The sequence below is a fragment of the Callorhinus ursinus genome, unplaced genomic scaffold, assembly GCF_003265705.2.
Source record: "Callorhinus ursinus isolate GAN/ISIS: 27379988/994484 unplaced genomic scaffold, GSC_fseal_2.0 scaffold14, whole genome shotgun sequence".
Classification (NCBI taxonomy): Eukaryota; Metazoa; Chordata; class Mammalia; order Carnivora; family Otariidae; genus Callorhinus; species Callorhinus ursinus.
Genome location: NW_027397076.1, coordinates 3,241,158 through 3,265,971, shown reverse-complemented (window position 1 = coordinate 3,265,971; position 24,814 = coordinate 3,241,158). Strand labels below are relative to the sequence as shown.

The window sequence follows — 24,814 nt, the reverse complement described above, 5'->3', positions numbered from 1 at the left end:
AGGGAGATTATTCCATCTAGGTCCAAAGAAATCATATTTGAACCTTGGTTCTCCTTGTCTTCGAACTGGAGTCTTAATCACCAGGCTGTGGCTGTCCTTGGCTCTAGTAATAGAAATCGATGAGTAGTCCAAAGCTCAGGCCTGCGTCTGACACTAAAAGATGATGCTGGGACCTTCTTATTGACCTAGTTGATTTTTATACAAAAAAATAAAGAACTCCAGTTTATGTGTATATCCCATACAGAGTTCTCAAAAAGAAAAAAAAAGAAAACCCTAATATATAATCTTTGCATAATAGACCAATTACAGATTTTCCAAATCTCAGTAATCTAGCTTTCAAAGCTTCTTTGAATAATTACATTTTCATTTGAATTCCATAACCCTCTAAAAGAAGGAGGAAAAGTTCCAAGGAAATTATTCTTATGAATATGATATAGTATAAATAAAAATATGATATAGTATACTTATAAAGTATAAAGTGTCAAAAGCTGGGCTTATACACATTAACTGATGTTCATCTCCATTAACATATGTTGAGCCCCTATTATTTGCCCAGCACATGCAAAATACTTTAGTACACATGATCCCATTTCATTGCTCACGCCCAGCAAGCCCTTGAGGGAGACAAGGCCATTATTATGACCTCCATGTCATGGAAGAGGAAACTGAGGTCCAGGGAGGCCCTGTGACCTGCCCCAGGTGAAACATGGGTGGGTAGTGGCAGAGCCAGGACCAAAGCTCTGGGTTCCAGACCAGCCCACGTGCTTGTACCTCAACCGACGTGTGAAGCAATGTTTCACGTGTCTGCTTGAGATTAGAACTTGCTGTATGTAATGCAAATCCCAAGAAAGCAAGCCTGTGAGTACATGTAAGGATCACTTGCACGATGAATTAGGAAACTTTTGTCCTCCCCGACATTCAGGGCTCATTTGTGGGCCTCCTTGGCTGGGAAGCCCCCTGACCACCACCCCCTTTTCCCAGCAGAGGACCTCATACCCTGGAACCTGGGGCCACTTATCACACTGGATCATGATCATCTGGTGCCATCTGCAGTGAGCCCTCCACGGGTAGTAAATTTCTGAATAAGAGTCAGGGACATCGGGGGCCTCCGGTGAGGGATTGGACCAACGTTTGTTGCCATGACAACGGCTTCTTGACTTGGCCTCTGACCAACTGTCTCAGCAGGTGAGCAAGCAGGAGGAAGCAAGGATGACTCAGGGTGTCCCTGCCTGGGGTGAAAGCAGGGATGACTCATCTATTGAGGCAAAGGAGGCAGGCAGGAGGCCCGCCTTGGATGTTGGGCATTTCTATCAAGGTCTTGTCTTCCCTGCCAGGCTGAGGGTTTCTGAAATGCAGGGATCACCTCTCAATCACCTCTCCATCCCCGGCGGAGCCTCCCGCAGCACTGGGTAGTGTCCGGTGAATGGTGAACCTGTATTGTCCAATTAATGCCAAGTTGTGTACTAGTGTCAACCACACTGGTTTTCAAACTGCTCGTCGTGACCCATGGGTGGGGGTCATGAAATCACTTTTGGTGCTGCAGACCAGCATTTTCATTAATGAGTTAGAAGAGAAGCGAAAAGGAAAAAGAATGAGAGTGATCCTACATCATAAGGATCAGTATTATTTTACGTGAAATTTTTTTCATGGAGAACATGAAAAATGTGTGGTGGGGGTGATTGTGTGTACACTGGGCTGTGATATAAAACACATTTTTATTCTGACTCACAAAGTGTTTGAAAAATAATAGAGAACAATCTTAGAAAGACACTTATTTGGCCAATTTTCTGATTATAGGAACGTGAGAATCTAATGGTCATTTATTTGCATTGTTTATCTATGTATTCAGTATTCATCCACAAATCATCTACGAGAGTTGCCTTGTCCACTGTGTCATCCTGTTCGGTGTGAATGGGGAGCATCCAGGAGCAAGTGACTGGCTCAGTGTGACCAGAGTCACTAACTGGGCAGCAGGGGCCAGAAGAGGTGTGTGGGACTGGTGCCACCTCGTGCCGGCCCATCTTCTTCAAAGCAGGGACCTTTGCTGAGCTTTTGTGGTTCAAGCAGGGTGAGCGGTGGCCTCGAACTGCTGACCTCTGCAATCTCTCTGTCTCCACTCACCCTACCAGTTGGCTTAAGTCACTCGGCGCCTGTATGTTGATATGGTCGTATTGTTCCCATGGGTTTCTTTTGTCATTGGCAGTCTTGTCTCCTTGGTTAGTTTATGCACAACTCGAGTGTATCTTCTGCTGCTTTTGCATCTCCAAAATGCCTTGCAGGGTTGGGAACAGAGTAGGCACTCAATAAATGCTTCCTGTGTGTTAACAACTCTTCATTGCTCAGGTCCCTTCTAAGACGTCCCTCTATTCCTCACGTTCTCGTACTGTGGAGCACGTACATATGGCTTCCTGGTTGTGTGTGGTAACAGTCTTCTTCGCTTAGACTGTGAGCCCACTGAGGACAGGGAGTGTATGTATTCTTTTTTTTTTTTAAGATGTATTTATTCTAGAGAGAGACTTGAGTGTGAGTCGGGGGGAAGGGCAGGGGGAGAGAATCCCAGGGAGATGCCATACCCAGCGCAGAGCCTGACGTGGGGCTCGATCCTATGACCCTGAGATCACGACCTGAGCCAACACCAAGAGTCAGACGCTCCACCGACTGAGCCACTCAGGTGCCCCAGGAGTGTGTGTATTCTACCCATCACTGCATCCTCTGCCCCTAGCACAGCACAGTGCCCACCTGCCTTGTTCATTGTGTCCTCAGTGATCTGTACTTGCTAGTTGTATCTATTAGTTATCACATAGCAATGCTGAGTACCCATAACCTCCACTATCTCAAAGACCCACCAAATCGGTGTTTGTTAGTGTGGAGCAGCTCTAAGCTACAGGTTGGTACTGGAGCAGCTCCATGTGTCTCCTCACCCTCCTTTGATGAGCAGGCCGGCCAGGGAATGTTCCTCTTGTGATGATGGCAGAGGGACAAGAGAGCAAGTTCAGCTGTACAAACGCTTTTCAGGCCTTCGGTTCTATCACGTGCATTAATATACTTCTGGCCAAAATTAAGTCAATCAGTGAAGCCCAAAGTCAAGGAGCAAGAAAGCAGGCTCTGCCTAGGGAGGTTTGGGTGGTGAAGGAAAAAGTGAATATTTCTCAATAACCTACCCAAGTAAGTTCTCAGGCTCTTGCTAAATGTTCATGGGATGGCAAGGAAGGGAAGAAATAATTAGACGGCAGAGGTTTCCCATAGGTTTTCGCCATAAAGTTGCAAAAGTCCATGGGGACTCTTCTACCACAGAGAAAGCTAGAGTTTTGTCTAACAAATAACAGCCCAACCACCCAGAGTTAAGTTTGTGGGGCAAATAAAAGAAGCCCTCGGAAGTGACGACGGCCAGCAGAGACTCCCCCTCTGCTCAGGGACACTCGGGGGTGGCAGTTGCCTCTGGGAGAGAGAATGGGACAATGACCACTGGCTCCTCAAGAGGCATCTCTGTTGGGATAGAAGCCAGGCTGGAAGAAAATGTTCTAGTGTGTGTCCTTTGGCATTGTGTGCATGCAGATGAATGCCCACATGTTTGTTAAAATCAGCAGGTCAGGATCTTGAGGAATCCTTTCAAAAGAGCTAGCCCTCGCTTCTAAAAGGAGTTCAGAGCCCTGGTCACCATGTTGGCTTACCAACCCTGGTATGGTTTGAGGTGGTGCAAGGTTTTGTGCCCCTCCCTTGGATACCTGAAAAATAACAATCTGTTTTCTTTCATTGTCTCTGCCCGCCAACTGCAGGAGTGCTGTGCCTACCAGACAGCCTGAACCTTCACAGGGACCCGCAGCGGTCAAACAAGCCGGGGGACCTGCCCATGTTCAGCCAGTCGGAGTTGAGGACCATCGAGCAGTCCTTGCTGGCCACCCGCGTGGGCAGCATTGCAGAACTAAGTAAGTGGACACCGGTTCTCTGGCCCCTCTCTGTGCCCAAGGTGCAACTCCCCTCAGGACAGTGCTTTGTCACCAGCCAGTTGACAGCTTTTACTGAGCACCTGCTGTGTGCACAGAACACTGCCATGGTAGCCATAGGGAAGGCAAGGGCTCTGGAGTCAGGCAGGCCTGGTAAAATTTCCTGCCACTGTCGCTGTTGTAAGTCAAGTTCTTAACATTTTCTGAGCCTCAGTTTCCTTTTCTGTAAAATAGAGAAAATAAGAGTACCTGACTTAAAGTATGGTTGTGGTGATTCAACGAGCTAAGGCCCATAAAGAGTTTGCCACGGTGGCTGGCACATGGTACACACTCTATAAATGGTGGCTGTTCATTGTTGATTTCTGATGAGATCCATTTAAAGCATATGTCAGATCACGTCTTTCCTCTGTTCAGAATCCTCCAATGGCTTTCCATCTGACCCACAGGAAAAGCTAAAGTCCTCAGAATTGCTTGCAGGCCACTCCACATATCCCTCTTATTCTTCCACTCTCCCCCAAGACCCCCTGAACTCCAAGTACTCCGGCCCCTTGTTTTTCCTTGACTATAGCAGGCATGCCTCAGGACCTTCGCACTTACTATTCCCTCTTCCTCAACCACTCTTCCTCCAGAGAGCCACATGACTGACTCCCTCATTACCTTCTAGTCTCACCTAAAATTATAATACACTTTAGGGGCACCTGGGTGGTTCCCTTAACCAACATCATGTGGTTAAGCATCTGACTCTTGGTTTCAGCTCAGATCATGATCTGATGGATCATAAGATTGAGCCTTGCATCAGTCTCTGCTCTCAGCGGGGAATCTGCTTGAGATTCTCTCCCTCTGCCCTTCCCCCCAAATAAATAAATCTTAAAAAAAATTATAATACCCCAAAGACCTTTTTCCCCCTAATTTTTTTTGTTTTTTAATAAAAGTTTCACAGAGATATAATTTATAGACAGTTCATCTCTTTAAAGCATACAGTTCAGCGGTTTTCAGTTATTTACTAGGGTGTGCCATCAACCACCATCAGTTTTGGAACACCAATTGTCATCACCCCAGCAAGAAACGTGGTAGCTGTTAGCGGTCATTACCCTTCCCCGCTCTACCTAGCCACACTCTGTATTTTACTCTTTTCTTTTTTTTAATTGTTAATCTCTCCCTACTAGAATATATTCTCACAGAGAGTAGAGATAATTTGCTTTGTTCATTGATGTAACCCTAATGCCAAGAACACTGCCTAGCACATGGTATGTCCTCAGGAAATGTGAAGAGAAGGGGGAACGACAGGGAGAGAGAGGGAGAGAGAAAGGAGCAGAAAGGTGGAGACAAGGGAGGAATTGTCAAGAAGGCTGGGTGTCTCGAGTCTGAGCGGTGATGTGCCATGCTTATGCACCCTCTAATTCAGGGCTGTGCCCTTGGAGTCTGGCCAACCAGAAGAAAATAAAACTGTATTTACTCATGATTCAATTGATCGTCAGATTGCTTGATGGCGTGTTCCTGATGGGATCTGAGCATTGATCTCAGAAATGATGGATTATGTTGAAGTATGAGTTGGTGTGACATTCTAGAAAATTCTGAACCATAAAAAGGAGTCAGGGTGCAGAAGGTAACTTGCGCCTCTTCCCAAAGGAAGTCCCTATACACGCAGGACAGGCATCCTCTGTTTAGCACAAAGGGAAGTCAAAGTTGATTCAAGCTGTGGGGGGCCCTGTGGTCATTAGGGAGCTACTTTTTGGCACCTAAACTTGGAAATTGCACATCCATCCTCATCAAACCCAGAAGTCACAAGATGCTGCCTATCACAGGGTCTTCCAGCTACCCATCAGCTATATAATCGTTCTTAAACTTTTGGGTGCCATGGACCACTTTGACAGTCTGGTGAAGCCTGTGGACCCTGCCTGAGAATAATATTTTTAAATGCATGAAATAAGTGCATACATTTACAAAGGAAACCAATTATATTAAAATTCAGTTACTGAAATATTTTTTATCAAAATTGTGATGTAGTCATTCTGTACTTTTTAGCAGCACATTCTATAACAGGATCTAGCAGCAGCTTTGATGACCCCATTATTTGGAGGTAGTGATATGTGTGAATGATATTTTGAAATATCTTCAGTAATTGGAAAGGGATAAGAAAATGTCTGCACTTTCACAGCTCCCCGGGGATTTTGGATATAGAGGGTCCAAGCAGCACCTCGGGGGGAAACGTTGCTCTAAGAAGAAATGCCACACTGTTTGGGCCCTTCCAAATTCTAAGACATGCCCATGACCCTGGAAATGCAGAATCTGTCAACAGGATTGGGTCATGCCTGCGTGGGCATAACCTGGGAAGAGCTTCCTTACCAACTCTTCGCTGGGATCTCAGAGGTTTATCCTGGGATAACCTTAAGGGTCCCTCTTAGAGTCTAGCACCTGGACTGGGGCCCTGCTTAATTCTGATACTCTTCAAAGGAAGGATTTGCTAAATAAATCTGTACTTCACCAAAGCAGTCAGGTTGCAGCAGCAGCCAGACGAATAAATTGTTCTTAAGGACAATTTGCTCTGTAAATTAGACACTGTCATTCTCATTGAATGTTGACTTTCACATATGAATTGTCAGCACACAAATGGGTGCTGCTAATTACAAAGGGGTTTTGTACATTCATTAAATCAGCCCCATGGAAGATGTGTGTGCAAGCACATTGATAAGCTACCTCGGCAACCAGAGGTAATAAAATTGCCTGCTTTTCTGATCTGACTGTAATTTAGAGCGGCTTGCCCTGTGGTCTGAATCAATACGAGCCTTGCTCTCTCTGTTTACATAGAAAGCTGTTCTTCATATTCAAAGATTATTCTATCAATGTGGCTTGTAGAAACTACTGTTTTTCTGCAAAGGTGAGCTAGAGCAAGTCTGTTCCCAGACATCCCTGCTCTTCCGGAATCAGGCTCAGAGCCCCTACCCATGGCCTTCTCAGTGGTCAGTAATGATCCGCAGTGGCTGATGTTATGGAACCAGGGAACTATGATAAATGCGCATGAGCTATTTCCAGTGTAACCACTGTTGTCCGCACTGGCAGGAATGGAGGCGAGAGGAGGATGAACAACTTGTCTAAGATCCACCGCACCCACGAGCTGCTGGAGTTGGGACTGAGTGCAGTTCTCAAGGCGGAGCTTCCATGCCTCACCTCTAGACTGCCCTCCCTCAGGGAGCAGCCCAGCAGATGTTTCCACATGTTACAGGTGCAGTGAGGGCTCTGTTCCTTGCAGCTCTGAGGATCAGCTGCTTGCCCTGTAGGATGCATCGTGGAGGCTCTCCTCTAATCACAATTGGAGGTGCAGAAAGTCACAGAGGATACCACCTAGATGGGGACCACCATGGGGGACAAGATGTCTCCTTGTAACCCCTGCCTGTATCCTCATCACCCAGGATGTTCACAGCAACTTACCTTTGTCCAGCGCATTGTGGCTTGGGGTGAAAATACATCCACTCATTCTGGAGCACCTGCTGTGTACCAAGTGCCTTCAGTAGATGAAAGGTGTTCCCACTTCACAGATAAGAAGACTGAAATTTGGAAGAAGAGAGGTATTGCCCAAGGCCACACAGCAAGCAAATGGCACAGTCATAATTCAAACCCAGTTTTGGTTTTTTCTGCCTTTCTATGCTGTGTCCCATTCAGCTTTGCATCGTGAGCCCCAACACATCACCCCTAGCTTGGGAGATATCTGTCACCTGTCAGTGAATAAAGGGATGACGCACAGTGAGCTAGTCTCTGAAAAAAGACCAGAAGAAAATGCCACCAGTGAGGGGAACTCTTGATGACAGTCCAGTCAAATACTCAGTATTCTGTGGAACTGGATTTTGATCTCAGAGACCTGGAACAGAGCCTATGTATGCCTAAACTATTTGAGTGCTAAGCTCCATTAGGATGTCACAGAGGCCCCCAAACTGACACAGGCTGGCGATTTTTTTAAACTCTGAGCTCTAGAAAATTTACACGATGATGTGCTGAACTTCACAGTTGACCTAGAGACCGGCAGGCATTCCCTTCAGGCTCTCCTTCCCTGAACCAGTGACCAGATCTGGGGGAATTGGGTCCACCCAGGCTCTCCCACTGAGGCCATGGGAGAAGCAGGGGCCCATGCTTTGTTCTCACTTTTGAACCAACTTGACTCCGCATTGGGTTCCACTCAATCTCATACTTGTGTCCTCTGAGGTCTTGTCTCAGCTGTTCTGCCTGACATCCCAGGTACACCCTGACATCCCAGCCTTACACACAAGCTCCCAATGAAACCCCATTGGACAGTCATTAGTTATAGTGTTTGTTTTCTGTGGTTTAAAGGGGAAAAAAAATGAGAGCCTCATCATAAAATGCCCCTTCCTATTCACACTAAACTTTTCACACTCAGCTGTGAACTTGTTGCTTCCATTTGATGAGGCAATCAAAATGGGGCCATTAATTTACAACGGTGAGTAAAAAGGTTTCTGGGTTGCCTCTCCTCGGTGTCACCAGAAAGGAAAAAAAAAAAAAACTTAGTCCTTATGGACAAGAGGGTCTCTCTCCTTGTTTGGAATGCAGATGGGCTCTTTTCAGAGAGTCCTGCTGCCTCCAGCCCCTGGGGTGCACCTGTGACCCTCTCCAATGGCAAAGTGGCCACTGACCTCTGGGTATTTTTTGAATATTCTGCTCTACCACAGAACCTTTGCCCTTGCTGCCCTTTCTGCCTGGAAAGCTCTTCCTCTGGTATTCATAAGTCTCCCCTGCTGCACTGTCACCTCCTCGGAGAGGCCCTTCTGTGACCACCCCCCTTACCGCCTCCCCCACTGCTCCCTATACACTCTTCCTCCTTTAATTTTCTTCATAGCACTTATCACCACCTGACATACTGTACGTTTATTTACGTACTATCTGTCCACCCCACCAAGATTGTAAACCCATGACAGCTGAGAGGGTTGGTTTTTTGTTTTTTGTTTTTTTTTAATATCACTATATCCTCAGGGCCTGGGATAATGCCCGGCACATGTAGGACTCAATAAATATTTGATGAATGAATGAATGATAGGTTTCCTGCTCAATCCAGAGTTCAGTCTTCCATTGTACCTAATGACTTGGATTACAGGTGATCTTTTCATTCTTTCTTTTTTAAGGGAAGGGTTTTTGGTGAGGAAAGTTAGACAGCAGTTTATGATGCTGGAGAACACCTGTTTCCTCATCTGTGCTGTGTGACGTAAGGCAAGTGACTCAGTCACTCTGATCCCCGATATTACCATCTGTGACAAGAGGGTGATGATCCTTCCTCCTCCAGGGTTGTAGCAGGTTTTGAAAACATACTATAGTAAATGACAGCTGACTGTGGGTGAGGGGAGGAGGTGAAGTTGCTGCCTCAGTTCCTGTCTTTTGGGCAGAAGGAGCCACCGTTGGAACGTGTAGCCCTTTGTCCCAGGCAATCATATCTAGCATGCGGGGGGATGGCTTAATGGGATCTGCTCTGACCCTGAGTCTGGCAGGTTAGAGCAGCATTTCCCAAGGGCGGGACAGGAGATGATCGAAGGTGATACACAAAACACTTTTTATTTTTAATTGCCATGAATTTTTCATGAGTACTAGAAAAATATTGGTTTTCCATTTATGGCACTGATATGAAGCTTCCTTTTAAAATGAGTGAAAGAATGAGCCAATTTAAAGAAAAATATTAAGTAGATAAATTGTACCTGCAGCCCACAGATAATGAGAGAAGTCCTGATGATGATTCTCAAGTGGTCGGCATTTGGGAAACCCGGTTGTAAGTGAATTCTATAAGGTTTCTGGAACCAACTCCAGCTGCCAGAACACAGAGCAGCTAGTGACAAGTGGATTTATAGTTCTGGGTTCACGAAGCTGACGGGTGAGACCGTGGATAGCACGTACATAGCGTGGGGTTTGAAATGGAGCTAATGATTGCAGAATCCCTGTGCCAATTCCATCTCCTGTGGCCAGCCCTCCTCAGAGATGTCCTTAGAGCCTCTGATCAGGAACTAGGCTGATGATGATGATGATGATGAAGATTATGGTGGTGGTGATCATGATGGTGATGAGGATGATGATGGTGAAGATTATGCTGGTGGTGATGAGGATGATGATGGTGAAGATTATGCTGGTGGTGATCATGGTGGTGATGAGGATGATGATGGTGAAGATTATGCTGGTGGTGATCATGGTGGTGATGAGGATGGTAGTGGTGATGATGGTGATGGTGGTGATCATGGTGGTGATGAGGATGATGATGGTGAAGATTATGGTGGTGGTGGTGATCATGGTGGTGATGAGGATGGTAGTGGTGATGATGGTGATGGTGGTGATGAGGATGGTAATGAGGATGATGATGGTGAAGATTATGCTGGTGGTGATGATGATGGTGGTGATGATGGTGGTGGTGGTGGTGATGAAGATGATGGTGATGGTGATGAAGATGATGGTGATGGTGGTGATGAAGAGGTTGGTGGTGATGGTGATGATGATGATGGTGACGGTGATTATGATGGTCATAATGGTGGTGGTGGTGGTGATGATGATGAGGATGACAGTGATGAGAAACAAAAGAAATAGGGCTGAATGTTTATTAAGCACTTAGGATATGCTAGACTCCCATGAGTTTTAAGTGACTTATCTGCATTAGTTCATTTAATATTATGAGGTAGGTACTGTTATTATCCACCCAACAAATCCTTTAGGTCATAAAAATCCCCATTTCCAGAGAGGTTAAATAACGCACCCAAGGTCACACAACTAGTTAGTGGCAGATTGGAGGCTGAGACTCAGGCAGTCTGACTCCAAACAGCATGTTTCTAACCACCACACACACTGCCCCTCCAGGAACAGGACAGTGAATGAGGCACAGCCTTTGCGCTTGAGGCTCAGTGGGGGAAGCAGACATGAAACAGGACCGAATTAAACAAGTAACATGTTAGACTTTATTAGCAGGGATTGTGGGTACACAGGGGAAGAGGAGATTCTGACTGGGAGCATCCTGGAGAGCTGCATGGAAGAAGTGACACTTGATCACAGCCTTAAAGGGCTTCAGTAGTTGGGAGAATGAGGAAAAGGGCACCCCAAGGTGAGAAAACAGGAACAAAAGCAGGGAACCTGGAAGTGTAGGTTTAGCTGAATGATGCTCAGAGGAGGTGGTTAGCCCAACCGAGGTCAAAGGTGTCCCAGCATCTGGGGGAACTAGAAGGGTGGTGCAGGGGCCTAAAACATGGACCTTCTTCTCTTCACTTCCTTGTGAGTTTTCTTGTTCTGAGTTCTTTTTTTTTTTTTAAGATTTATTTATTTTAGAGAGAGAGTGGGCTTGCGTGCAAGTGGGGAGAGGAGCGGGGGAGAGGGAGAGAGAATCTCAAGCAGATTCTGCGCTGTGCGCAGAGCCCAATGTGAGGCCCAATCCCACGACCTTGAGATCATGACCTGAGCCAAAATCAAGAGTCAGATGCTCAACCGACTGAGCCACCCAGGTGCCCTTGTTCTGAGCTTTTATACTAGAGCTTAGAGAAAGACAGATGGAAAGATGATACTCCAGCCTGACATGGATGGAAGGTACAAGAAAGAAAACATATCACCTTAGTAAACTTATTATTCTGATAACGCCAAGTAGTACATGCCATTATTCAAAATTCAGAAACTACAGACACGTTGGAAGGAAACACCACCCACAATCCCACTAGGCAGAGAAATCCTTAGACAACATTTTGGGGGTTGTTTGTGGGGGGAGTTTTGGTACTTACTCAATGCAAAGTTTTTAAATAACATAATCGTGATCCCACAGTATGCGATTGTGAATTTCAGCTTTTTTCTATTTACCATTTTAACAAGAGGATTTTTTCCGTGGTATGGCAGTTCTGTGTAAACATTTTTAATGACTGCATAAGTTTTTCATTTTATCACATGGACGTACCAGAGTTTATTTAACCATGCTGTTATTTTTTAAACATATATTTCTTTGTCAAATTTTGGATCCCATAAATAAGGTTCGGGTAAAAATCCTTGTGCGTAGATTTGCTGCATTTTGGGTCCTAACACTGGAAAGGATTCCCAGAAATGGAATTACTGAATCAAGGGTAAGGAGCATTCATTAAGACCTTGGCTACATAATGCCAGATTGGATTTGGAGCTGACCCTGGCTGCACTGGGCTGTCTCTGAAATTAGGGTAGGGTGTGGGGTGAAGAGCACAGACTTTAGAATCAGACAGACCCAGGCTGAACTCTTGTCTGTGCCTGAGTTTCCTTATCTGTAAAATAAGATATCTCAACCTTAACATTATTGACATTTGGGGCTAAATTCTTTGCTGTGGGGACCGTCCTATGCATTGTAAGGTGGTTAGCTGCTGCTCTAACCTCCACCCAGAAGATGCCAGTAGAGGCCCTTGGATATGACAACCCAAAATGGCTCCAAGCTTTGCCAGGTGTCCTCTGGCAGGCAGAATCCACTCGGCTGCAGATCACTGCTGTAAAACTGAGTAATGTAGCGCATGCTTTGCAGAGCACATGAGGATTAGAAACAGTGCACGTGAGGTGCTTACTCACTGTCCGTGGCACGGTGTAGGGGCTCAGTGAGTGGCACCTGTCACTACTGTTCGTAATAATCGTGACAGTGACATTTCCCACAGCTGGATGCTACAGAGATGATACCCAGGAGGACACAGGGGATCAGCTTGGAAGCCACACCTGGCTCTAGGAGTCTCTGGGTCTTTGGTTCTTTGGCCAAAATCATCCAGCAGTTTCCCTGTCCGCTCCTTCCAGTGGTCACCGTGCATCCTACTATTTAGGAACAGAATTGCTTCCCAGACTTTCCTGATGGGAGCCTTTCTCCCCTCACTGTCCACGCCCCCCATGCCCCCCTGATGTTTGCAACTCAGCTTTCCTCCTAGAAGACCGTGAGTGCTGTGCTGAGTCCGTTACTGGCAAGTCCAAGTCCTTCCCCCTGCACGTCCCTGGGGGTGAGGGAGGCCCCCTCAGCCCCTGCCCCCTATATGCAAACTCACCGGAAACCCAGCACCTCTGGAAAGTTCACCAGACAGTTTTTGAGAGTCACCAGGCAGTTTTTGAGAGTCCCCAGGTGGCATCTCACGTGTAGCCATCCGTTCGTCCTACCCTGCTGGGGCTCAGCCTGTGGTCTTGGCCTCCCGTGATCCTCACACCTTGCCCCTGCCTGTGGCTGGTGACACCTTTGAGGACCCTGACATCACAGCCAGGGGCAGAACTGGGAGGTCTGCAGTTCCTTCCAGAGCTTTGGCCCTGTCTGCCACAGCCTCTGCGGCTTGTCCCCACCCCTGTGCCCACCGAGGATGTGGTTCCTGACAGGTACCAGTTACAGATGGGCTGAGCTTTTCTGCCCAGACTCTGCGTGTGGCCAAGCCAGCCATGATCTCTGAAGCTCCTGGTGGGCTCTTGCTGCCACCAAGGAATGAAGACCCCCTTCTCTCCTGCCCTCTCCTGGGGGCAGCGTGGTACAGTAGCTAAGAGATCCAAATGGCAGTAGTTTGAAGCCAAATTATTTCCCTGGATCTCAGTTTCCTCATTTGTAAAATGGACATGCCACCTGGACCTATGTCACTGGGTTGCGTGGCACCAAAGGGCTATGAGATATAGGAAGCTCTCAGAAGTGTCCTGCACACAGGAGCGCTATTTAAATGGGTGTCTGCGCTTGCCCACCGTCGCCTCATCCCATGGCCCCAAAGCCCAGCTGCTGGGCTGCTACACATGTTCACAGCTTTCCCGGAAAAGCTCTCTCAGCTCTGCCAGCGCCCGCGCCAAAGTTCTGATCTGAGAGACCAGGCTTCTGTTGGTTCCAGAACCAGCTTCCTGCCTACGTCATCGCTGGTTACTCGCATGCCCCTCTAGGCCCCTTCCCTTAGGGCAAGTATCACCTAAGAGCGTGCATGGCCGTCCATGCAGGTGGACCCAGCAGCCACCACCCCCTCCTGGAGACAGGTCAGACTCTGAGCCCCCTCAGCTGGAAGCTCCCCTCTGTCAGCAGAGGTGGACCCATCTCCTGAGCCCCTCACCATGGAATCCACAACGGCATATATTTGGGGAGACTGGGGATTTAGGCCTCAAATCTTCACCAGAGTTTTTCAAAGGCCACACCCTGAGGTAGATTCTAGAAGGAACTGGGGTGTACTGACTAAGAACGTGAGCCCTGGCAGCCTCATTGGAGTTGCAACCTGCTCCTTCCTGTGTGACACCTGGGCCAGTTGCCCCTTGCCTTGATTTTCCCATTGCTGAAGTGGGTTTATGTCCTCTATGGCTCTTAGATGATTAAACCGGAAGGTGTATAAATGGCCCGAGACGTGGCAGGTTCTCTGTATATTGTGGTTTCCGCTTCTGCTGTCACCTCCCTCTACTTCATGTCATTCTCATCAGAAAATTCACAACACCGTCATTGTGCCCAGTCCCAGCCCAGACCTGCCATCTTGTTCTCTTCCAGGCCCCTTCTCTGCATTCGCTGGCCAGCCTCCCTTTACCAGTGGCAGGAGCCGCCCCTTATGGGACTGACTGATAGGACGGGCCCGAGGCAGGTACCGGGCTTCCTTTTATCCTCCCTCCCAAGGAGCAGCATTTCTAAAAGATGTAGAGAGAACAGGGAAGAAAAAGCGACTAAGGACCTAAGTGCACCCCCGAACAGACATCCAGAGTGCACAGCTTTGTAGCATAGATTCCTAAAAATGTCAACGCCGGCATGAAACAGCAAATCTGGCGCTGGGTCAGGATGCTGGCAGGACTGTCCCCGCACGTCCCAGGCACCCAACCTCCAGGTCTCATCATCCAGAGAGAAGGACGAGCAGGCGGGCCGTGAGCCTAAGAGAGTGGCTAATGTCGTGCCCACAGCGTGCCAGGCGCTTCCTCACTCTGCCCTGAACCCTCACACCCACCCGACGGGGGGCTCATTTCCTCGCCTGCGAGGCTGAGTGACTTGCTGGTCTGTGCACTGATGAGCAGCACAGCTGGCATTTGAATTCCTTCTCCTGACTGTGAGCACTGGTTCCCCATATTTTCCATCTGCAGGTCCCCCGGGGGGTCTTCCCTGGTCCACCTACCTCTAAGAGAGAATTTCCTTCTCTGATTGTTTTTTTGAGTTTCTTGGGCATATGTTCCCACTGTGGGGAATGGAGAGAGGAGGGTCAGGCTCTGAGCAAGGCATGGTAAGATGCAGAGGGGTGCAGCATGGCCACCCCACCTGCTCTCTGTTCAACCCCTGCATCTGCTTGCTGTCCAGGTATTAGGCTTGGTGGATTATACTCTGGTTTGGTTGTCCTGTTAAGGCCTTAGGACTCTGACAACATGGAAGTTTCCTTTCCTCTACAAACTCCTATATCAGAAATAGTGCCCACTTGGAATCTTGTCTCAAGAAGGATTTAAAGGCAACATCTACGCTCAGTGCATAAGAGCTCTGTGATTGATTAACCATATCTGCCGTGGACATGGACTAGAAAGGGGAATATTTGCCATTTCTGCCCTTGGCTGAGACCACATCTCCATAGTTGACTCCCCTAAGGGGAGAGGGAGGCGAATGACCCTCTTGTCAATCTTCTTTTAAGGAAATGGCCCCACCCTCAGACTAGAAACTGGACTTTGGGCCTTCAGAGGAGAAACTTGTGCCTCTCACTGAGCCTCACTTTCTTGGGTTTGGATTTGAGGTCAAAGTGTCCTGTTAAAAGGGTACAGGTGGATGGCAGAGGAGTGGTGGGCTCTGCAGGCCTGGTTTCAACTGGGCAGTGAAGGATTGGGAATGGAGGAGACAGTCTCCTTCCCCTACCAGGGGCTGCCTGGGTGAGGCGGGGGTGGGGTGAAGGGGGAGCAGTAAATTCCAGTTGATGTTTCAGTCTTGAGCTGAAGGCAGGATTCTGTCTTCTTCAAGGTCTTTTCTCCTTAGGCCTTCAGCTGATTGGATGAGGCCCACCCACATTTTGGAAGATAATCTGCTTTTCCCAAAATCTACTGATTTAAATGTTATAAGTTAATGCGAAAAATACCTTCCCAGCAACCTATAAACTAGTGTTTAACCCAACAACTGGGCACCATAGCCTCACCCAGTTGATACATAAAATTATTCATCACAAGTATCTCAGATGAGCGTTTCCCAGAGTGTGCAACACATTCCACTGGATGAGTGGAACAGGGCAGCGCATTCAGTAACATCGGTCATGGAGTGATCCTTTTAAATTCTATTTTAATTCTGATTGCTTCAAGAAGAAAGGCTCCATTTGGTATGAGCCCCTAACACTTTTCTAACACTTATTATTTAGAACAACAACAAAAAACCAGGACCAGAATTCAGCTATAAATTAATTATACTGTTTTGTTTTCATCAAATTAACTTTTATAGTGATCTTCTGTTTATGGCAACTGATATTGATCTTCTGTTTATGATAAGTGACAGAACATTTCCTTTTTAGATAATCCGTATTTTAAAAAAAATCAAATGAATCCATTTATTTTTTTAAAGACTTTATTTATTTACTTGTCAGAGAGAGAAAGGGAGAGAGAGAGCATGAGCAGGGGAAGCTGCAGGCAGAAGGAGAAGCAGGCTCCCCACTGAGCAAGGAGCCCGATGTGGGGCTCGATCCCAGGACCCTGGGATCATGACCTGAGCTGAAGCAGACGCTTAACCGACTGAGCCACCCAGGCATCCCTAAATGAATCCATTGAAAGTTAAGTAAACCGTGGCACAGATAGGACTTGGATACAGCTGCACTCATGAAGCTAGTGTACAAACAACCTAAGTTCGGGAAATGCCATCTTAGCCTAGAAAAGTCAGGGCTTCCAGGCCCAGCCAGCCTCCCAACAGGAAGGTCCTCCCTGTGCGGCCAACTGGGGAGCATGCATTTGGTTTGATGAAGAGAAGGCTGGTTTCCTTAGGAGAAAGCAGGAGAAAGACTAGAGTGTATCCCAGATTTGCTAGTGCAGAGAAGAGTAAGACAGAGCCCCTTTCCTCAGGGAGAATGGTTCAGTGCAGGGATTCTGGAGCCAGACTGCCTGGGTTCAAATTCTGGCTCTGCTGCTTACGGCTGCTGGTTGACCTTGAGAAGTTATTTGACCTCTTTCCTCATCCATAAAATGGGTTTATAAGGGTATCTGCTTTGGGATGATGATTTGGGGTGCTTAAAACTGTGCTGGTGCATAAATGTCATTTAAGACTGAGGTGCTGCCATGGGGAAGGACCCACAAGGAAATGTCAGCTTTAACCCAGCGCTCTACCTGCTGTGATAAGAAAGTGCAGTGTGACACACACACAAGGGAGTGGGGGAGATTCCAGGAGGACTTCCTGGAGAAATTAATATACCAGCTGATACCTGGATGATCAGTAGGAGTTAGCCTGGAGAAGAGGAGAGAGAGAATGTTCTGGATAAAGGGAATAGCCTATGCACAGGCTCAGAGGCAAGAGGCAGTATAGTCCTTGACTATACTTGTGACTGCAGGTAAGGCAGTACTGGCTACAGCAAAAGACGTGACCAAGGGTGTGTCCCAAGGTGATGCGCACAGAGGGCTCCCTGCGCCTTGTTAGAAGCCGTGGGTTCCAGAAGGGCAGGACTGTGATTATCTTGGCCGCCCTCTGTGCTTGAAGTCGCAGCTCAAACCTGGTAGGCAGTGGCAGTCATATGGTGACTGAACAGATGCTTTCCTCTCTGCTCACTGTGGGACCCAGAGGTCCCAGAGGACCGCTGCTGTTGAATGAGGGGGTCCCAGGATCGGAATCTCTGCAGAGGTCTTCAGCACATCTCTGCAAGTCATGGCCGCCTGAAGGATCTGAAATCTTACTTCTGTCCACAGGTGACCTGGTGTCCCGAGCAATGCATCACCTGCAGCCCCTCAATGCCAAGCACCACGGCAACGGCACCCCCCTGCACCAGAAGCAGGGGGCGCTCTACTGGGAGCCGGAGGCCCTGTACACCCTGTGCTATTTCATGCACTGCCCTCAAATGGAATGGGAAAATCCCAACGTGGAGCCTTCCAAAGTCAACCTCCAGGTGGAAAGGTAAGACTTGCTTTGGCTCTGGATGGCCAAAGAGAGGAGCCTCCCCTCTGGCCACCACCGCCTCGCGGTGAGTGGATACTTCCTCCAGGGAGGCACAGGGGTGCAGGAGGGGAGCGATGCTGGCGGTCAGAACTGCACAGTTCCCAGAAACTCACTGGAGGGGTCCAGGTGGGAACCTTCTGTCCCAAGGGGGGTGTCTGAGACCCAGGTGGGGTCTTTGAAGTGGGTTTGCCTAGGGTCGCTCCAGTTCAGGATAAAAACGGCCTGGGTCAGGAAGGTGGGTCTGCAGATTCCAAAGGGGTGAGGGGCTCTGCTGTGCAGGGTGGCATCCTTGTGAAGACAGCTTTGGGAGACTCTAGTGCCTTGGGTGGGAGATGGCTTCATTTCCTCCTGGCTGCCCTGGGGACTCCCACGGGGAACCATAAACACCTGCTCAGCCGAAGTGGGCCCCAAAGGTGTGCAGGAGACGGGCTTGCTCAAGCAGAATCCTCAAGGGAAAAGGAGGAAGGGAAGGCTTCCTGGGAGAGGACACTCCCTCTGACCCAGCTTCTGTCCCTCCCTAGCACAGTCCCTCCGCTTCCCCGTGCCTCAGTTTCCCCATCTGTAAACCAGCAGCTCAACTAAGCAGTTCCCAGGTCCCCTTCTATCTGGAAAACTACAGGACTCTCTGAGGATGGTTTCACCCTCTCAGAGGCAGGCTGTCAGAAACCAGACTGCCTGGGAGCATCCCTCTTCCCCTAGGAACGACCCGCAGAGTCCATATCCCCATGGCGCCTCACAAATCAGGCCCCACCTCCACACAGGCCTTTTACTCCAACTATTATAGCAGTGACCCATTTATCAAAAGACTAGTGAAGAGAGTGGGTTCTGGGATCCAGACTTCTGACTTTAAATCCCGGCTCTTCCAATTAAACGTCAGAGGAGGGTGAGGGCCTTGGGAAAGCGCCTTAACCTCTTCATGCCTCACTTTCTTCATCTGCACAATAGGGCTACTGAAAGTAAATCCTGCATAGGGCCATCGGAAGATTGAGTGACTTGAACAGTGCCAGCACATAGTAAGTGCTCAGTAAACGTTTGCTATTGTTTCTGTCGTTGTAGACACTATCTGCACGTAGGCGAACAACTCCCAGTTTGGGCTCAATGCGGTCTTCTCTGTTAAACAGTTACAAGCAGTTTTGGGATGCTCACTGGCTGCTTAGCTGCTGCAGGGATGATCTGGGGCTTAACTGGGCTCCCTTCTAAAACCATGTCTCCTGGCTTTCATTTCCAGGAAGAGAACAGAGCATGAGTTAGACAAAAGTTGCTGAGGTTTTGTTCTTGTTTTGTGTTTGAGAATCCCAAGTTAGCCTGAAGATTTCAGTCCCGCCTGGAGTTAGCTTCATCTGGCCTCCCGCAATCTAGACCGAATCAGTGGGTACCCTGTATGGATTTTCACGTGCCCAGCATGCCCTCATTGGAGAGGTGGCAAAATGCCCATCGTCCCTGGGCAGGTTGTAACCTCAGTGCGAGACACCCAGAGTGCTCCCTGTGAGTGTGTGGCCTTAGCGCTGAGTGAATGAGCAGCAGCCTCGGCCTGCGGGACATCTAGCTCTTCGGCCCCCGCCCCAAGAGCCTGTACAATAGTATCTGGCTCACCTCCCGCCAATGTGCACATGACCCCCAGTGGACCCCCCTCCATCTCCAGCCAGGCCGTGCCTCCTCTGAGCTCCAGAGTCTTCTCATCCTACTCAGCCTTGGTGTCCCCATCAAGTCTCACACACCCGGACTGGTTCTTCTCATAGCACCTTATTCTTTTCTGCATAACACTTACTGCAGTTGGTCATCGTGATTCTGTTATGTGTTCGTTTATTGCCTGTAAGCTTCATGAGGGCAGAGAACATGTCTGTTTTGGGTTTTGGTCGCCACTCCACACCTAATGCCAAGCTCAACATCTGGTGCATGGTAGGGAGTCAGTAAATATTTGTAGAAATAATGAGCAAACCTGTCAATCTAGCTGCCTGTGGAACATTTCCATTTGGGTATGCTCATGACTACTTCAAATCTGAAGTTACCCTCCTTCCCCTAAAACCAACTCTTCTTTCTCTCTCCCTCATCTCTAAGAATGGTGTCACCACCAACCCAGTCACCCCGTCAGAAAACTGGGCCTCGCCCCACATTCCTTCCTCTCCCTCACTCTCTCCTACAGCTGCTGGTCAGCAGGTCTTACTGATGCTGTATCTACAACATCTCTCATTTCTCTGTCTGTTCCCCACCCCCAGAGATTGCTGCCCCTGTATGGTTGGGCACCTTGTTCCCTCTTACTTCTGTTACGGCATCTGATTTCTAAACAGTCTCCCAGAGTGTGAGCCTTAATATCCTCTGAGCAGCTCCGTCCTCCTCACGGCCACCAGACTGAAACTTCTAGAATGTGAATCTCATTGTGTGATGGATTCCTTGCCCCCCACTGAACACAGGGGCATGACCCCATTACATTTTCCATTACTCGGCTTCCATCTTCCTTCTGGAATCCCCTTCAGGATTCAGAGTGCAGCTGGAGTGGCCCTCGGTCTGAGGAGACCATCTGAGGTTTCCAGACTTTCCGGGACAAGATGTAAAGACACATGAGCTTTGAGGGAGAGCAGAGTAAAGAGAACATGGCCCCAAATGTGTTGAGTCAGTTCTGTCTCGACCTTTCCTGTCTTCTTTGGTTGATTTTTCAGGGGTCAGCACAAAATGCAAAGTAGAACTTGTCATTTTTGAGTTGTGTTCACTTTGGTCCTCCAGAAAGAGTGTGGATTTGGGAACGACATTGACCTTTGGCCTTGTAGCCCAGCCCTGCTTCTTCTAGCCCTGAGACCTTGAACAAGCCATTCCTCCTCATGGAACCTCTTTTCCTCAACTGTAAAATGAAAGTGGGACCAGCCTCACAGGACTGGTGTAAGCAATGAATTCAATATGGTAGCTAAGCCACCAGCACCATGCCTGGCACGAGAGCACCTCTCCTCCTCCTCACGCCCCAAAGAGTAGTTGATATTATATGTCTTCTTATATAGTGGGGCGGCTCTAAAATCCTGTTGTTGTTGTCCCTACAGAAGCCTGTGTGTGTTCCTTTTAGACAAAAAGCTATTTCTCCTGTTCCTTGATGGAATAGGCATTGGTGTTTAGCATCTGAAATCACACATGAAAGGGCTTCAGAGGAAAGAGGACTTCTGTTTTCAGTCACCAGCTCCCTACCAAAACCTCTGAACAAGAATTTTCCAATGGGTGGTGGACTCTAATTTGGAGTTGTTTCTCTCTCTCTTTCTGTCTCTTCACCCCCTAAATCAAACACCGTTTCCTTAACTCTTTATTTTTATTCTGGCAACATCAAGTAGGGCCATGGTGCTTATATGGTTTTTCACTAGACTGTATTCTTCAGGAAAGGGGCTGAATATCATTTACTTTTGTCCATTCCCAGCAGAAAGTCTGGAAACATTTGTGGACTGAAATACAGATTGTTTTGTGCCTCAAATTGTCTCTGCTTGTCAGAAGAGCCTTCTTCCCTGGCTGGAGTATTTGGAAGTAGGCCTACATGCACTATTTTACCCTTTCATGTGGGCCCAGCTTGAGAGTTACTACATTTTTTTTGGATAGTTTTGTTTTTCACTGCGGGATTTTGAAGAAGCTCAGTGCCAGTGTGAAATTTCTGTAGTTCAAGTTTTTCCAGAACTTTGGCTACTAGTTTTTGAGCTTCTAAAATCTTGCAGAGCAGTTCTTTGGCTGGAAGCATGTACTGGGACCAGGACCTGTAAAGAGCTAGAGTTCCAGAGTGAGATAGACAGGCATGACCCAGACCACATGGAGTAGAGACTAAGACTAAAAGGCCAGACTTGGAATCCTGTTCAAGTCAGGTGTTTGCAATTTCAGCATGAAGAAGAAAGAGGAGGAAAACATTCTTTATCAGGAGAATCTGATCTTCAGTATCACTAAATCTTCTATGTGCCAAAGGCTGGTCACTGAAGATTTATGATGCTCTGTGAAAAACAATGCTAACCTTGCAAGTGCCTCCAGGAAGGGAGTAGCTTCAGATTCCACTGAAAGAAATAAATTGCAATTAATTATGGTACCCAGCCTTGACTCCAGCCCACCCCACTGGTTTGTGACTTAATTTTTTTTAATTCCTTAATTCAATTTATAATAAAACTCCCTGAGGGCAAACAGTCTACCTTTTATATGTTTTTCTAGAGCCCAACATAGTATTTTGGCACATTACACATGCTTAACAAGTATTTGCTAATTTAGTTAAAATAAACACAACCAATGTCATCAGCAAAGCCTGTTTTGCATTGGAGCATCAGATGTTTTACAAAGAAACCTTAGCTCAGATGTCATCCTTATTTCTGACTTTCATTTATCTAATATTTCTAAGAAATTTCTAAGAAATAGGTAATAACTGGGTGTTATTCACAAACAATGAATCATGGAACACTACATCGAAAACTAATGATGTAATGTATGGTGACTAACATTACATAATACAAAAAAGGAAAAGAACTTAAAAGAAAAAAAAAAAGCAATGTTACAACCAAAAAAAAAAAAAGAAATAAGTAATTTTGGTTAATTTTTTCCTAGGACAGAACCTTCAGTAGTTCAAATTGAATATCAAAATAAACACATATCATAATATCAATCAGTCAATAAAATCAGGTACTTCAGATGTTTTTACTTTAAAAACTCAGATTTTCTAAGATTTATGATTAGGCGATATTTATTTTATTATATATATTTATATGTAAATATATATGTTTGATTAGGCAATATTTATTTTGTAAGGTTTATGTTAGGCAATAGTTGTTTTAGTAACGATAAATGTAAACACCTTACTTTTGATAGTAGGAGCTATATGAGATGAGGCTGCTGGCTTTAAATAGAATCATCTTCAGTCTGTGACAAGATTTTCCTCCCCTATATCATTACTGGAAATATCAGTGATTCCTAGATGTGTTTGGCCATGAATGACTTCAGTAATGACCACAAAATGAAAAACTAGTAGGATAAATTGGACTATTTTGTTGCCTGGGGTAGCTGGTAATGCCTGAGAAGATCAGAGATGGGTTTTACCCAGAAGACTACTCAAGTAGGTAGTTCTATCCTCCCCCAGTCTCACTGAAAGCAAACAAAAACACACAGCTAGGCAGTGGGAGCTCTTGCCCCTTTTGCAAGCAGAGCTGTATAAACAGATGTGGTGCACTGTCTACCAGGGACAGCTGAACCAAAAACATAAGTATACAATCACCAGTCACCAACTGTTTGGGAGAAAGGAAACAAATCTTAACAAATGGAAGAATTTACACTTGAAGAAACAGAGCTAATAAAGCAAACATAGCAGACCTTAGAAGTTAATGGTACCCAAATACATCTTCCAAGACACTCGCCCTGTCAAAAGAGCACTCCAGCACATCAGTTCTTGATGCTTTCTCATCTGTGGCATATGTGACAGGTGATAGTCAAGTGTTAACATACACCAATGGGCATACTCCCAGGGTTATGCAAAATTTCCAGCATGCTATTATAATTCTTCCTTGTTCCTTCACCCTAAGGAGTACATATCAGAATGCAAGTGGGCAGAGGTATCCTTGACACAAACAGCACTACTTAGTTGCAAAGGTTAAACCTACTATGACTGCTTAGAGCAGAAAGAAAACCTCTGGAAGGCCCAGTGTAGGTAGAAGGTTACCAGATCCTTTCCCCTTCTGCATGGGAATTGGACCTTGGGTTAATTCTCTAGCTCTGTTCTGGAAACATGATAAAAATTGCAGTATAACTATGTTACCAAGCAGCATGCTGTGGTCAGAGTAACTCTAGATTGATAAATTTGATTTGACCTGCTAGTACTGTAAATACTTTCTAAATATCCAGAGCTTTGGGCTTCCCTGAATCCACTGGCTCTTGTCACTGGCAGTGTCCTTGTAGGAACCTTGAAAACTCTATCTGTGGAGTTGCTACAAGAGATATCGGGGTTCATAAACCAGGATAGTTCTCAGAGTCACTCAAGTGGATCTCATCATCTTGCACCTGAGGGTTACCTGGACAAAAGATAGCTCAAGGATGGCTGACTATAAGGACTCCCACTGAAGGGAACATTTGATGCTATCCTGCTGGGCCAAGTGTGGCCTATGATAGTTCCATGAGTCTAAATGTTTAGTAGAGCTTAAAAAGACTTCTGGTGGGTGTTAAAGCCAGAGAACCAGGCTGCAGGGCTGCATGACCTAGAACAGTGTCCAGGTTGCACCCCAGGACTGCTCTAGCAAAGACCTCAAGGCCACCAGGGCTGGGCACAGACACTTAACTTCACACCACCAATGCTGAGCATTGGACACTCCTAGCAGGACCTCTGCACCATTACCCATGAAAGCTGAATGTCTCTACCAACACCCTAGTGAGATTCATGTTGCATCTATGTCACACCACTTGCTTCCAGATCAATGGAGCCCAGGCCACATGCTTGCACCCTAGCTGCAAGGGAGTCTGGGAAGGTGAATTTCTGCCTTGGTGAACCATGGACTAATAATGTGGGAAATTCTCCAAACCCAGTAAGGTCATCAGTGGTTCTGGCCAAAAAAGTTGACAAAGGTGTACTATGCTCTTCTAATTTACTTGTTTTTAATATAAATAACACACAAGTGAATCACTTGTACAGCTCAGTACTTCTGACCATTGTTAGCCACACGTCTCACAACTGATGAGCTTACACGTCACAGCTGAGAACCAAAATACCGCCTCAACATAAGGACCCTTTAGACTAACACTCTGGGAACCTGGATAGAAAGGAGGGGGGAGGAGGACTCTTCCTGGCATCCTCAGCAGGGATGCAGAATGCCTTTTCCCAGAGGAAGACTGCTACTTCCTCATCTTCCCAAAC

At 47.0% G+C, this 24,814-nt stretch overlaps 1 protein-coding gene across 6 annotated transcripts in view; it reads left to right on the top strand.

The window, feature by feature from the left end:
• Positions 1-24,814, top strand: part of ABTB3 (ankyrin repeat and BTB domain containing 3) — a 298,372-nt gene that overhangs the window by 166,298 nt on the left and 107,260 nt on the right. For 2 of the 6 annotated variants that reach the window (XM_073900341.1, XM_073900339.1), the window contains exons 3-5: positions 985-1,185; positions 3,777-3,926; positions 17,730-17,934. In XM_073900341.1, coding sequence (XP_073756442.1) covers positions 3,851-3,926; positions 17,730-17,934 — 281 coding nt within the window. In that variant the 5' untranslated portion in view covers positions 985-1,185; positions 3,777-3,850. Of the gene's footprint in view, positions 1-981; positions 1,186-1,906; positions 1,987-3,776; positions 3,927-17,729; positions 17,935-24,814 lie in introns of those variants that run through there. The other 4 variants (XM_025882175.2, XM_073900343.1, XM_073900340.1 and 1 more) reach the window with 3 other exon arrangements.